The sequence below is a fragment of the Andrena cerasifolii genome, chromosome 7 (assembly GCF_050908995.1).
Source record: "Andrena cerasifolii isolate SP2316 chromosome 7, iyAndCera1_principal, whole genome shotgun sequence".
Lineage (NCBI taxonomy): Eukaryota > Metazoa > Arthropoda > Insecta > Hymenoptera > Andrenidae > Andrena > Andrena cerasifolii.
The window spans coordinates 14,437,843-14,450,425 of record NC_135124.1 but is presented as its reverse complement, the minus strand read 5'-3'; the positions used below and the strand labels follow the sequence as shown (position 1 = coordinate 14,450,425).

Genomic DNA, 12,583 nt, shown 5'->3' with positions numbered 1-12,583 from the left:
AGTATTTCAAAACGTTTCAATGACGTGTATGTCAACAGCCATTATTATATAGGGTGTCTCTGTAAAACATACACTAGCAACAGCACAACGGGTACACCTAAATATATTTACAAGGTCATGGCGGGGTCACCGACTTAAAGGAACTCTTTTTCAGCGGACGCGTGTTACTTCGTAAACTTTCGTTAATTCGTTCAGGCGACTTGGACTAAACCGATAATATGTCACAGGGGATTATAAGGTTTAAGGATTGGAGAGTGATAAGAAAGATCGTGAACGATATGTTATTTTTTAAATATATAGTATTTTTATTAGCAACCAAGCTTTTCGTTCGTAAAGACAGGCTTATACTTAAAAACCTGATGGTACTTTATAATATAACATTCTTTTTCACTAGAATTATTGACATTATTACTGTTGAAGGTGTAATATATAATATACATATTTATGACAAACAAAGAACGTAATTTCATAGAAAAAACTGAATTCTTAAAAGCTAATTTCTTTCGGAAGTAAATAATCTGATACTCTTTTGAAGCCATTAGATTCCCATTAAATTATTATCACAGTAAAACGTACGTATTTTATTCATCATATACTGTATCAATTAGTTCCCTTGTGTTTCAAATTTGAGTCTATCATTCGAGCAAGTAAACCAACGAATTTTACCACCCAAGAACTGCATTAATCCTTCGTGCGCGTTCAAAATAACGCATAGCTTGCCGCTTCTATTACGGCACGCCCATAATTCGAAGCTTCGAGTAATAATTTTCTATTCCGTAAAAATATCTTTTGTGACGCCCAGTGAGACATTGCATCGGATGAGAACTCATCTTTTTAATAACAATCGTGAAATGATCGAAGTGGAAAGAGTATCTAAGAATTCAAAGGGTAATTATTACGAGATTCCCTTTAGCCGTAGCGAACTAAGGGGGACACAATTCTTAAAGAAACAATCGATGATATACACTGAATTTTTATAATTCATCGTATCAGAGTAGACAGGAAAAGAGGCAGAGATCTAATCGGAAACATTCGTTGGTATCGCGATCTTTCGAGATTAAGAACAAAAGCAGCAATAACCTTCTGGCATTAACGTGGAGTACATAAAAATGGAATATCGACTTAATTATTCAAAAAAAAAAAAAAAGGAAATGAAAATATCCATGTAACAATTACATGCTAAGATAGCCATGGGCTTGGTTTCGTCGGCGGGCAATCAAATATGAGATTAAAACTACGATCACTAATCCTGTCAGCGTACAGCCTACTGCTATTGGTACCACGTCTGGTGTGTCAAAAGCACAGTCCTTGGCTGAAAGTTAATAACAATTTGAGGCAATTAGTATTCATATTAGTAATACGAAACGCGTGGCTGAATTTCATTTTCTTTAGAACTTACCTAACCCGAAAACAGTGGAATTATCTGCTTTGAATGCTTGAAACTGTAAGCCCGACACTGATAAGTAGCCGGCCGCCTCCTTGGTGTCATTTCGTTTCAAGTCCAGCTTCTGCTGTTTTAAGCACCGGTAGGAATTGGTTACTCCAACGATGAAATTGGATTCGTTATGCACCAAGACTATAGGTTGCTCTGTTAACAATTACACAATTCTGAATTAGACTTTGAGTGGTGCAAGGTTCGGCGAGACAGTACCAACAGCAATGAAACTTTAAATTTCCATCTTCGTTGCTTTTCAGGTAATATTGATGTGACAAAACACCCCAATGCCATTCAAGTTGTATCGAATAGAAATAAATCCTTACTGAAAGTTGCATTAGGAAAATCTGCCGGCGAAAGGATGATCTCTAAATGGTGAAGGGAGTAGTGCTTCGTAGTGTCGTTTTTAACAAAATGTAACGTCATACTGCCATTATTTATATTTTTGGCGGACCATGTCAGTGTTAATTCATCTTCTAAGCTGCCACAGCTGCCGTTCGCAGTTGTGGTCACATTGTCTATTGGCATATCGAACGTCTTGTGGAATATCTGGAAAATTGACATTTATCGTGAGAAATACAGAATGCAATTCAAATTATCGTATCTCATGAGTTTAATACAAACCGTATGATTGACGTCATAGGAAACATTGAACGATACGGCCATCTGTAACACGACACAGACTTTGGTTGTCCCATTGACTACCCATTTTCCAGGCGTACCAGGAGGTACCACTGGAGTGCTGGGTGTAGTGGATACAATGTCTGGACTAGATGTAGTAGTTGGAGCTGGTTTGGTAGTCGATTTGGGTGTAGCTGTTGTAACATTTGTAGGAATTGAAACGATTGTAGAAGCTGGAACTGTTGTAGAAGTTGGAACTGATTTAGAAGTTGGAACTGTTTTAGAATTTGGTGGTACAGTGGTAGAAGTAGCTGGAGTATCCGTAAGACTCTGAGTATTATTTGAACTTTCTTCTGATTTTGTTATAGTCTCGTCTGTTTCCACAGGAACTGGCACAGGTTCCACGGACTTTACTTCTTTAGTAGACACTGTATCTGCCTCTGAGTGCTGTACAGGCTGATTTTGTTGAGGCATTGGAGCACCGGGTTGCAGTTCATTGTTTGTAGAGGATACCTGGTTACCTGTTTCAAAAAGGATACAACAGTAGATCGTTTTGCTATCGACTTTGTAACGCAAGTTAATAATGACTTGTTGAGAAATTTATATAGACCACCAACAGAGTATTAAAAATGAACTTGAGAAACAATTTGTAAAATCAAAAGTAACATCTAACCGAAGTATAAAAGATCTCGCAGAAATCTCGTAAATTTTTTTTAACATTTTTCGAAAATTATTACAGAATTAAATTAATATTGGAGTAATGGCTCCAATTTTAATAATTATATTGGTAATAAATGCGCTGTGTGGAATGTATTGAATACATAAGGATTCGTGACATAATGTAGGGACAAGATAAAGAGACTATAAATAAACGATGAATAAGGAAAAAAGAAAAGAAAAAAAAATAGGTTTTAAGGAAAGAAAGCTTCCGCGAATGACCACTTTTGTACATTCTAAGGTGAAATAATAACGAAGATTGATTTGGCACTGCGTTACATCAGAAGCTACTATCTGTCATTTATAAGATAGATAAGAAATGTGAGCGTCCGAAGATTCATACCCAAAACGTGGAGCGTTGCAAAGCAAAAGAGTAGCAAAAACCTGGACATCATTGTGAATTACGATTTACTGGGAATAAGCAGAAATCACTAACAGTCCGAACGTCCGTAACTGCTTAGAAAATGAAACCTTGGTCGTGAGTTGGGAAAATATGCATGAATACGTCGCGTAAGATATAAAACGTAAGAAAGACCAGTGCAACTCCGTGATACTCGCAAAATGTGCGTTCACAAACGCACTAATCGAATGCCAACTCGGATTTCCTTTAAGTTTGATTCACATTGACCCGAGATCAGTGCGTACCCACATAGCATTGTGAATTTGTAGTCTAGTATTCTATTTATGGCCGTACGCAATGGAACGCGTTAAGAGTAGAATAAGGATGCGCCCATGGAAAGTTGAGATTCCAATCCTGTATACTTTTTGGTCATCTACATAAGTTCTGTGAAAGTGTGTATGTGTGTGTATACTATCAGCATACATTGTTTATAAACCACGATTACTTGTTCATTCGACTTTTGTAGTAAAAAGACAAAAGTAAGTAATGCTTATTGAAGAATACTATGAAGTTATTTGTGATTTAAAATAATTAAGGTTCTCATACAGTGATTGGCGTGGTAAATTATTTTTGCACATTATAACCTAACCAAATCGTATGATGTTTATGTAAAATGAGTTGTTAGTTTGTTGACGTTTGTAGTTCATACTACCTGTTCAAATATTCCCCTCGATAATATCGCTGTGATCCTATAAATTCCATCCTTAGAACTTAAAGATACGATATGTTAGAGTACGTGGCAAATATTAAGAAACAGAGGGACTTTGTCATTTAATCTTCATCTTACCAATTGTCATAAAAACATGAGAAACTGAACAGCCTTCGTAATATAACTTGTGTAACCTTTATACATACTTTGTTCCTAAGCTATGGTTATTTGTAGGAGTCGGATAGGATGGAGTCGGATTACGATGAAAATCATGGTGGTTGGACGGATGAAATGGCGAGAACCAGTGAAGATTGCGGGGGAGACGATAACTTTGAAAATCCACAAGAAATATTAAATGAATGTTTGGATAAATTTAAAACGCCTGATTACATCATGGAACCTGGTATCTTTATGCAACTAAAGAGGTGCGATATATTTCCTAAATAATAATTTAACAATGACATTAATTCTCTAAACCATTTATTTGTATTACACTAATCCATCTTTCTAATCGTTCTTTATTATTTTCCAGATATTTCCAAGCTGGTGGGAATCCTGAGCAAGTAATAGAACTGTTGTCTAAAAATTACACTGCTTGCGCTCAGATGGCCAATCTCCTCGCAGAATGGCTTATTCTGGCTGGCGTGAAAGTCTCAGATGTCCAAGCAATGGTGGAAAATAATTTAAAAGACATGATACTTAAAACGTTCGACCCTAAAAAAGCAGATAAAATCTTTACAGAGGAGGGTGAAGTATGTTCTTTAACATTGAATACTAACACTTACAATTCAATGTATGTGCTCAAAGTTCAATGCGTTTTCGTGCTAGACCCCTGCCTGGTTGACAGAAATGATCCAACACCCCACATGGAGGTCTCTCATTTATAGACTCGCAGAAGAATACCCGGACTGTCTAATGTTGAATTTTACCATAAAGGTAAATACATATTTAAATGCATTTGAAATAACAGACATATTTCAGCATTTCATTTCCATCTATCTGCTTTACAGCTTATATCCGACGCTGGATTTCAAGGAGAAATCACAAGCATCTCGACAGCAGCCCAACAAATCGAAGTATTCTCACGAGTTTTAAAAACTGCAATTGCTGGCTTCTTACAAAATACGGAAGACTGGCAGTCGAGTATACAAGAGTGCGCGGTTTGTATGCAAATTTTATTTCAACTATTGTGCAGCATTAGAATATCATTTCTTTATGTATTCTGCATAAGTGTTTCTGTTAGTAGAAAATGGTATGCCATGGACAGCACACTTATGTCTACAGTCAAGTGTTACTGCAAATCCTTGCTCAGGAACCTCGCGGTGGGTTTATGATGAAGAGACTGTCTCAAGAAATCACAAAATGCGCCCAACAAAAGTGAGAAGGCAACTCAGTGTGCTAATCGATATAATGCATTTGACTTGCGTTTGAATATTACATTCTCTTTTAGTCACCACGATGTCACTCCAATAACAATGGCACTTAATGGAGCCTCAAGTAGCCCCAGCGCCTGCCAAGCGTTGGCATCCATGTTATCACGAAATACCTTAAATCCTGCCGATATCAGTGTACTATTTCGAAATTATTCTACGATGGAACCGCCTCCTATAGAATTGCTCCGCAATCCACAGTTTTTAGGTAATGATCTACATGTATTTGTAAGAATATAGGCTGTATTATTACTCCCAGAAACGTGACGTACACGTATCTACAAATTTGTAATCTCTCTAATTGATTCCAGAGCTATTAGTCGACGCACTCTTCAAACCAGCTGTAAAAATTAATCCTGAACACAAGTCGAAATATATATATCTACTGGCTTATGCAGCCAGTGTGTGCGACGTTCCAGCTAAAAAAGGACATCCACGTAAATTGAATAAAGATGATTTGAAAACGACTGTTCAAGCTATAGAGAAAGTTCACAGTATTTGTAACATTAACAAAGGATCCACTGAGTTGATAGCTGAATTACACACTTTGTATCAGTGTATAAGGTATGATTCAGTATTGCTCTACATTATTATTACTTTATTATAATGTAAGAGATACTGTACAATTCAATATCTTTATATAGGTTTCCCGTTGTGAGCGTTGGCGTAATTAGATGGGTAGTATGTACAGTAACAGAACCCTCGTACTTCAAACTGTGCACGGAACATTGTCCCGTGCATCTTGCGTTACTCGACGAGGTTGTTGTTTGTCATCCATTGTTGCATCCGAAAGTGCTACAACTTCTTGTACAGTTATTTGAGAGCAAGCAAGACGAGCTAGAGATACTTGTGCAGGTAGGAGCGGTCGAGAACTTTTAAATGAAAGAGGAAAACTGACGAGCACCGTAATTTAAGTTTTCGATGGCAAAATTTTTTAGCTACGTGTCTTATGCAGTTTGGTAGTTGCTGAGGATAATTAATGTGAGCTAATTGCATGTTTTTGTGGTGCACAGTTAGAAATGAAGAAGATGTTAATTGATAGAATGGTCAATTTATTGAGCCGAGGTTGCGTGGTGCCTGTGGTGTGTTACATTAAACAATGTTGGCAACGCGGAGATACAGACGTATCTTTAATCAGATACTTCGTCACGGAGGTATCGCAAGATTATTTCAATTAATACGAACATATTAAATAATTTTTATTACAGAAATGTATTTATGCTAGGTTTTAGAAGCAATTGCTCCACCATATACAACCGAATTTGTTCACTTATTTCTACCTATGGTAGAGCACGAAGAGATCACTGGAACAATGCGCGGTGATAGCGATAACGATCTCGTTTCAGAATTTATTGGTAAGCTTGTAAAATGGTTTAGACAGAAGTAACACGTAACGCTGATATTATATTCTCCTTTTCAGTACATTGTAAAGCCCACTGTCCTACTATAAGATGATGTAAAGCGATGAAGGTAGGTTAATTCAAGAGGAAACTTGTGTTGTTGTAAAAGGTGTCTTTACTTTACATGAACGTGTTGAGGAATTGCCATACATAAATTACTACATTATTAGACTTCTCTCCCTTCTTTCATACATAGCGTGTACAGACATGTATGTCTACAAAAAAGGATGACATCTCCATCCATCTGTGATACCATGGCTTAGGATTTTTCTGCAACAAAAGCAGGTACCATCAACACGATGCAATTTGCATAAAACGCCGGATTTGTTAAATTTGTTAATAAATAAAGAGAAATAAACCAATCCAATCTGTTAGTTTCGTTAGACTTCAGAAAATATATCGAACATTATAATGATTTACGTGTATGTATCTATAATAATTTGAAAAGTAAATGTAACTACTGTCCTTTCGTAGTTCATTTAACTTCAAATTTTGCATTGTTTCAGTTTCATGGCAAACAGGAAGAAATTCACGCTCACTCGCTTAGCAAAAACAAAGTTCAAATTTCCTTATATATATATAATCGTTAACCCATGCATTGTTACAAGAAACAGACAATTCTGCAAAAACCTCAAACTATCACACCCGATTATGAACTTACAAATTCTTGTCACTATTGCTTTTCAGCTGTAATAAAAACATTTGTACGTATAAGAATTTTTCGTGGGCAGATCGTTATCGACTCGTTTGCATCTCAAACGGTAAAATTCTCCAGTAAAATTTAAAACTCTGTTAAGTATATATTTTCCACCCGGCGATAACTCGAATAAAATAATATTCCTGAATTTACTCACTTGGTTTGCCATCTTTCCACTGGGTAAATCTAACGTTCACATCATCGCGCTTTAGGGCTTCCGGCCGGAGTTCAGATTTCAATGCTTGTCTGACTAGCCTGGCAGCTATTTGCGAATAATTGATGTAACTGAAACAGGGAATATCTGATTAGACGAGTAGGTCAAACATTATTATCCAAAATGTGTACAAGTTATATAACATCTTTCTGCTAATATTAATATGTAATCCTGGCAGGGTGGCCTGAGAGAATTGTCTTACTTCAGTCCTGCTTGTCTCCACGCAGCCATCTCTCAATTTTACTTTTACTTCGACTAGAAGGAAACTGAGCTTAATCTCGGCTAGATCGAAACTTGATCGAACCACTTCACTGGACCCCTAAGAAATGTGAAGAAATGCTTCACGTTTGAAAAGTATGGACTGGACATAGGCTCTCCGTTAACAAGATAGGCAACGCTGTGAAATTACTTTCAGAACTGGCAACCCTTTATTTTCAAATAAATCACATTCGAATGAAGCAAACGTTCAATTCATGTGGCCATGGTAGAAAATGTCCATGCATATTTTTGAGAATAAAGAAAGGGTATCGTATGAAAGCGGAGATATAAATTTGAAAGTCTGCTAGAGACATTTGTCGTATACTTGATTATTACATTTCCAAATAGATTGGTCAACCTTTCTGGCACGATCGCGTCGGGCAAATTATAATTCCGTTCTAAATGCTAAATTAACGTATACCGATCATCGAGAATTACGGGGAAAGTGTGACGATGGAGGTTGCCGACGGAATGGAGAAGAATGTTGCCGGACTAGGGAAGTTGCAAGTAAGTCGATATAAAACTAGACGATGTGCATCTGCAAAACCGTAAATACATTTATGGAATATCTGTAGCAGCTGATTACCGACTTCTAGGAAGTTTCTCACAAGATGTCGGGGGGTATTTTGCGTGACAAGCCGCTGGTATGCTTTCGGACGATATGACTTGCTCATTGTTGTGCATGTCTGCAAAATTCCGGCCTACATTAAATCCTAGAGTGTTGTAACGCCGCCGACGTTAATATTCACGATCCTCGGCTATCCTTATCAGCGTGGAAGAAAGGGAGACTAGGACTATTTGCGAGAAAACTGTGTCAGTGCGTGTACCACTGCCAAGACTAATATTTGGAATACTGATTTTTCTTGTGATTACCAGCCAGAACATTCATATTCTGACCGGAAAGACTTTCAGCGAAATTGTAGAACTATTGCTTGAAATTGGGATGGGAGGTAAAGCGAGCACTGTGGCACAATCAGCTGGAGGCAATGGGCAATCCTCTGGCGGAGCGAATGAGGATAGGTGGCTAGGTTTCTCGATGCTCCGCTCTCCACCCGAAGGTGTTAGCTTGCTACAACATCAACAAGGGAACCAATCGCAGGCATCCAGAGTGTCAGGGGACAGTAGGCAACGCGCTCGCTCCTTGAGCTCGGTACCGGACCTATCCTCCGGGGAACAGAGCAGTCTAGCCTCGTCCGTTGGAGTCGGCATGGGTCAGGCGCTTGGTCTGCCCCAGCTGGACTCAGACGACGCGGACGAAGACAGTGGAAGGGTTTACGCTGCCCACAGCTTGCCTTCTCATATTTGGTCCCTCAACGGTGAGTTTATTGGTTCGTAGCCAGTATATTACAAGGCGCGAACCTATTTCTAATCTGATACATGTGTGTACACACACCCGCACTAAATTAACGGTGTGTGTATGTATTAAAAATAATACTTATAGACGTAGAATAAAGGGTACGCACTATTACATACAAACATACATACGACTTTATCGCGACATACATAAATGTATGTTACTAGCAATCAATGCAACAATATAATGAATTTTATCGCTGATTACGTAACGGTGTGTGCGTACGTGCGTCGCGTGGCACGCGAGTGTGTCAGTGCAAATAGGTGGAGAGATTCGTTATTTTCAATGCTTTCTCTGCCGATAATAATAAACGGTCTATTAAACGCTTGTCACTCGTTTCGAACGGTACGAGGCGTTTCTGATTTAATAGTTGTCATCGCGCGCGTTCAAATGATTCGCGCGGGGACACGGCGCTACGTGACGTTTACTTCGTAAATCGTCACCCCGATCGAGCTTCGAGAGAACGTCAGCAAGGTTATGTCACGATCGCGACGTTTCATGGAAATGACTTAAGTTAATCACGGGCGAAACGGCGGGCATTTGTTCGGCGCATGTTGTCGAGGTAGTTGGCCCGGTAACCACATGTAAATCGATTGTGATCTAACGTAGTTGCGTAAATTTTAAATTGTCGACCACGAAAAGAGCGTGACTCGAGGGAATGAAGTTCTCATAATCTCGAGGATTATGATCTGGGATGGGTGGGTTAAAGTTGCGCCGATTTCTATTATGGGAATTATAATTAGTTCATGTTTGAACGAGTCGGAGGCTGAGGTTGTTCCGGTGACTCAAGTGAGAAGAATCTTTTATGGTACAGTTCTTGCTGGCTCGATGACTTTCTTATGCCTCGTCAGGTCTGATCTTTGCGCCGTTGGATAATTTACTTACTTTCACTTCAAGGTCTAAAGTGTCCTGTTTGCTCCAAATTCATTTTACCGGATGATATAGAATGTCACCTGGTCATGTGCCTGACCAAACCACGTCTTAGTTACAATGGTGAGTTTCTGTTTTGTACTGTCTTCTTGATTAGATCTTTTGTTCACAGTCGTTCCTCGAACGTCGGAAAGCTATGCTCTTGAATTCAATTATTGGGAAATTATGAAAATTATAAAGTTAGACGATTCGTCTTGTGTTTTGATTTTATACACGAAAAAGTGGAAACAGCGTATACGCATATATTCCATTAGTTGTTAATGTGGTATTTTCTCTGTTGTACTATAGAAGATGTATTATCTGACGAGAAAGGGGAATGTGTTATCTGTCTTGAAGAGTTACAACCTGGTGATGTTATAGCCCGTTTACCTTGCCTTTGTATATATCACAAAAAGTAAGTTTTTACGCAGCGAAATCTGAAAATATTGGCTTTCACATATATCGCGCGTATTACCGGGGATCTATTTTCTCGGCGTATTAACTGCACGATTATAAGCGAAAATGACAGAGCTTGTGATTAATGGATTTCAGTTGCATTGATAAGTGGTTTCAAGTGAACCGTAGTTGCCCCGAACATCCCGGGGATTGATTTATACCCATTGAATATGAAAGAGCACAATGTAACTTGCTGCTGGCCCAGAAGACTCTCAGCTTAATGGGAACGAAATAGGAGGAAACGGCAAAAATTTGAAGAAAAAAAAAGCTAGTCAAGATGGCTGCTAGTCCACAGTGGTGGTTGGTGCGTGCGGTTGTTCGACTGAATGAGACATACTCAATTTGAATACGAGAACAGACATTTAATTAAATCCTTGAATATATTAATTGTAAGCAGGGGACTTCAAAAAATCGCCATAAGATTCAACGACACAATGCTATTACCTATATGTATCTGTAATTAATCTATTACCGCTCTATAGCTTATTATCAATTGTACCATATTTATAAATTTTACTTAGTTTTACATCTTGGAGTCGAATTAGAGTTAAGCAAGATGATCTGTATTGTTATCGGTTATTACATCTTTTCGGGAGAGGGGGTAAAGTGAATCTTAGTCGAAAGGGCCTGTACAGTAATCTGGCAACCTCTATTTTAGATAAGTTGATTATATTTTAAATGATTTCATTATAAATCTAATGTTTCGTTTTTGTTGTCTGTTGGGGAATGAATACTAGAAAGGATATTTTTGATACTTTCATAAAAGGAAGAGTCGGATATATAAAAGTTTTAAGAAACGGACTTTTACTAGTAAAGATGTTGATGCTGTAACAACAATAAAAGCTTAGATTTAAATTTCTTTATTAGAATTTAAACTTTGTGATAAATTTCTTTTACTTTTTTAGAAAAAAAAATCGACGTTCTCCAATCATGGAATGTAATTTACTATTAGTTAAAGTTAGTTCTTTTATAATTAATATCTTTTTTATATGATAAGCATTAACGTAACTCGTAGTAGTTTTTGTAACAGAAATAAACATGGTCTGTCAATTTTCCAGTAATATACGCGTTGTATATATCTGGATTAGACTTGTATTACATAAGGTAAAAAGTCTAATAAAGTGAAGATTTCAAACCAAATACAACTACAAAAATGAATCAAGCATTCGATATATTAGATATAACGATATTATGAAACGAAGATATAGATTCTGTATAAATAAGAGGAAAGGAAGAATGAGATTTACTACTGTTTTTAAAATTATCAATAGCGTGTGACATTGTTATACTTTTGCTTACAAACGACTTCGTCTAAGAATTATAATTTATACAGAATAAATGAAGAACAGTTTCCTTTTAGAAGATTAAATACAATTTACTAATATCATTAAAAAATCGGAAATATATTCTCGTTGCTTTATATTACAATTAGTTACGAGACAAGTGGACGAAGTCTCTTGTGAAATTGTACATCGTTTAAGTCGGCTCTTTTATAAACAATCTGATTCATTTCGTATATTTGCTTTTAGAATAAACTGAGGTGACATGTTATGAAATTATGTAGGGAAATATGTATGTACATATGTTTTAAAACTAAATGAATTTAACATTTTATAAAATCTTTTTTATCTTATAATAAATCCCATCTACATGGGTGTCTCCACGGACACGTGTTTGGAAATACAGAATAATTGCGACGAGAGTCCTTTATATGGAAAGAATTTGTAAGAAATTGTTTGTAAAAGTTTGTTACTTTATGAATTCCATGTAGCAGCAGAAACATCTTAGTTGAAAGTGTTAAGTTATAGTATAGTATAATTAAGGAAACAATGAAGAATATTTTTAACTAGAAAGATTTTCAAAGGGCTGTGAGGCACTTGAAAACCACTGTGTGAGCCTCGTTAGATCTCCGAAGTGAAACTGTGTTGCTCAGTGCTTTGGATAGATCATTGAAGAGCATTCTTGCACTGTTGGTTCCCTTTGGTGGTTTAAAATGCTCCTAAAATTGTATGGGTTCTTTCCTGATGGCCAATAATGGTTACT

General features: G+C 37.2%; 4 protein-coding genes across 12 annotated transcripts; 2 read left to right on the top strand and 2 right to left on the bottom strand.

Annotated features, from left to right (window-relative positions):
* Positions 1–281: 281 nt before the first annotated feature.
* On the bottom strand, positions 282–3,349 carry Lamp1 (lysosome-associated membrane glycoprotein 1). The gene is made up of 5 exons (XM_076816846.1): positions 3,117–3,349; positions 2,060–2,577; positions 1,762–1,984; positions 1,400–1,588; positions 282–1,312 (listed from the first exon to the last, which is right to left on the bottom strand). Exons 1-5 carry the CDS (start codon positions 3,166–3,168, stop codon positions 1,173–1,175), a joined length of 1,122 nt encoding a protein of 373 aa, XP_076672961.1. The 5' UTR covers positions 3,169–3,349; the 3' UTR covers positions 282–1,172.
* A 168-nt stretch (positions 3,350–3,517) lies between these two features.
* Th1 (negative elongation factor complex member TH1) lies at positions 3,518–7,369 on the top strand. 5 transcript variants are annotated; one of them, XR_013086038.1, is made up of 13 exons: positions 3,518–3,652; positions 4,057–4,247; positions 4,355–4,574; positions 4,651–4,758; positions 4,833–4,982; positions 5,069–5,199; positions 5,273–5,460; positions 5,564–5,816; positions 5,897–6,107; positions 6,266–6,406; positions 6,478–6,607; positions 6,673–7,074; positions 7,159–7,369. XR_013086038.1 is itself a non-coding variant. In XM_076816830.1 (12 exons), the coding sequence occupies exons 2-12, from the start codon at positions 4,069–4,071 to the stop codon at positions 6,705–6,707; spliced, it is 1,746 nt and encodes a 581-aa protein (XP_076672945.1). In that variant the 5' UTR covers positions 3,518–3,652; positions 4,057–4,068; the 3' UTR covers positions 6,708–7,369. The 5 variants fall into 5 exon arrangements, 4 of the variants coding, with proteins under 4 accessions (XP_076672945.1, XP_076672946.1, XP_076672947.1 ...); XM_076816830.1 differs by having other exon boundaries at positions 6,673–7,369; XM_076816831.1 differs by having other exon boundaries at positions 3,531–3,652; positions 4,060–4,247; positions 6,673–7,369.
* LOC143371561 (protein stunted) lies at positions 6,745–9,629 on the bottom strand. 4 transcript variants are annotated; one of them, XM_076816861.1, is made up of 5 exons: positions 9,619–9,629; positions 7,766–7,856; positions 7,507–7,634; positions 7,314–7,339; positions 6,745–6,922 (listed from the first exon to the last, which is right to left on the bottom strand). In XM_076816861.1, the coding sequence occupies exons 2-4, from the start codon at positions 7,792–7,794 to the stop codon at positions 7,326–7,328; spliced, it is 171 nt and encodes a 56-aa protein (XP_076672976.1). In that variant the 5' UTR covers positions 7,795–7,856; positions 9,619–9,629; the 3' UTR covers positions 6,745–6,922; positions 7,314–7,325. The 4 variants fall into 4 exon arrangements, with proteins under 4 accessions (XP_076672976.1, XP_076672974.1, XP_076672977.1 ...); XM_076816859.1 differs by lacking the exon at positions 9,619–9,629 and having other exon boundaries at positions 7,766–7,954; XM_076816862.1 differs by lacking the exons at positions 7,314–7,339; positions 9,619–9,629 and having other exon boundaries at positions 7,766–7,947.
* On the top strand, positions 8,047–11,398 carry LOC143371555 (uncharacterized). 2 transcript variants are annotated; one of them, XM_076816854.1, is made up of 5 exons: positions 8,047–8,328; positions 8,418–9,137; positions 10,073–10,168; positions 10,394–10,499; positions 10,637–11,398. In XM_076816854.1, the coding sequence occupies exons 2-5, from the start codon at positions 8,765–8,767 to the stop codon at positions 10,692–10,694; spliced, it is 633 nt and encodes a 210-aa protein (XP_076672969.1). In that variant the 5' UTR covers positions 8,047–8,328; positions 8,418–8,764; the 3' UTR covers positions 10,695–11,398. The 2 variants fall into 2 exon arrangements, with proteins under 2 accessions (XP_076672969.1, XP_076672970.1); XM_076816855.1 differs by having other exon boundaries at positions 8,397–9,137.
* Positions 11,399–12,583: the final 1,185 nt, after the last annotated feature.

Bases quoted from the DNA above. Each gene is read 5' to 3' on its own strand.
- LOC143371555 (XM_076816854.1), top strand. From the start codon at position 8,765: ATGGGAGGTAAAGCGAGCACTGTGGCACAATCAGCTGGAGGCAATGGG. The intron at 9,138-10,072 runs GTGAGTTTATTG...TTTCACTTCAAG, and splicing joins TCATATTTGGTCCCTCAACG to GTCTAAAGTGTCCTGTTTGC. The intron at 10,500-10,636 runs GTAAGTTTTTAC...AATGGATTTCAG, and splicing joins CTTTGTATATATCACAAAAA to TTGCATTGATAAGTGGTTTC.
- Lamp1 (XM_076816846.1), bottom strand. From the start codon at position 3,168: ATGATGTCCAGGTTTTTGCTACTCTTTTGCTTTGCAACGCTCCACGTT. The intron at 1,589-1,761 runs GTAAGGATTTAT...AATTGTTAACAG, and splicing joins TTTTCCTAATGCAACTTTCA to AGCAACCTATAGTCTTGGTG. The intron at 1,313-1,399 runs GTAAGTTCTAAA...ATTAACTTTCAG, and splicing joins TTCCACTGTTTTCGGGTTAG to CCAAGGACTGTGCTTTTGAC.
- LOC143371561 (XM_076816861.1), bottom strand. From the start codon at position 7,794: ATGGCTGCGTGGAGACAAGCAGGACTGAA. The intron at 7,635-7,765 runs GTAAGACAATTC...TCCCTGTTTCAG, and splicing joins TGGAGACAAGCAGGACTGAA to TTACATCAATTATTCGCAAA.
- Th1 (XM_076816830.1), top strand. From the start codon at position 4,069: ATGGAGTCGGATTACGATGAAAATCATGGTGGTTGGACGGATGAAATG. The intron at 4,983-5,068 runs GTTTGTATGCAA...TTCTGTTAGTAG, and splicing joins CGAGTATACAAGAGTGCGCG to AAAATGGTATGCCATGGACA. The intron at 5,200-5,272 runs GTGAGAAGGCAA...ATTCTCTTTTAG, and splicing joins ACAAAATGCGCCCAACAAAA to TCACCACGATGTCACTCCAA.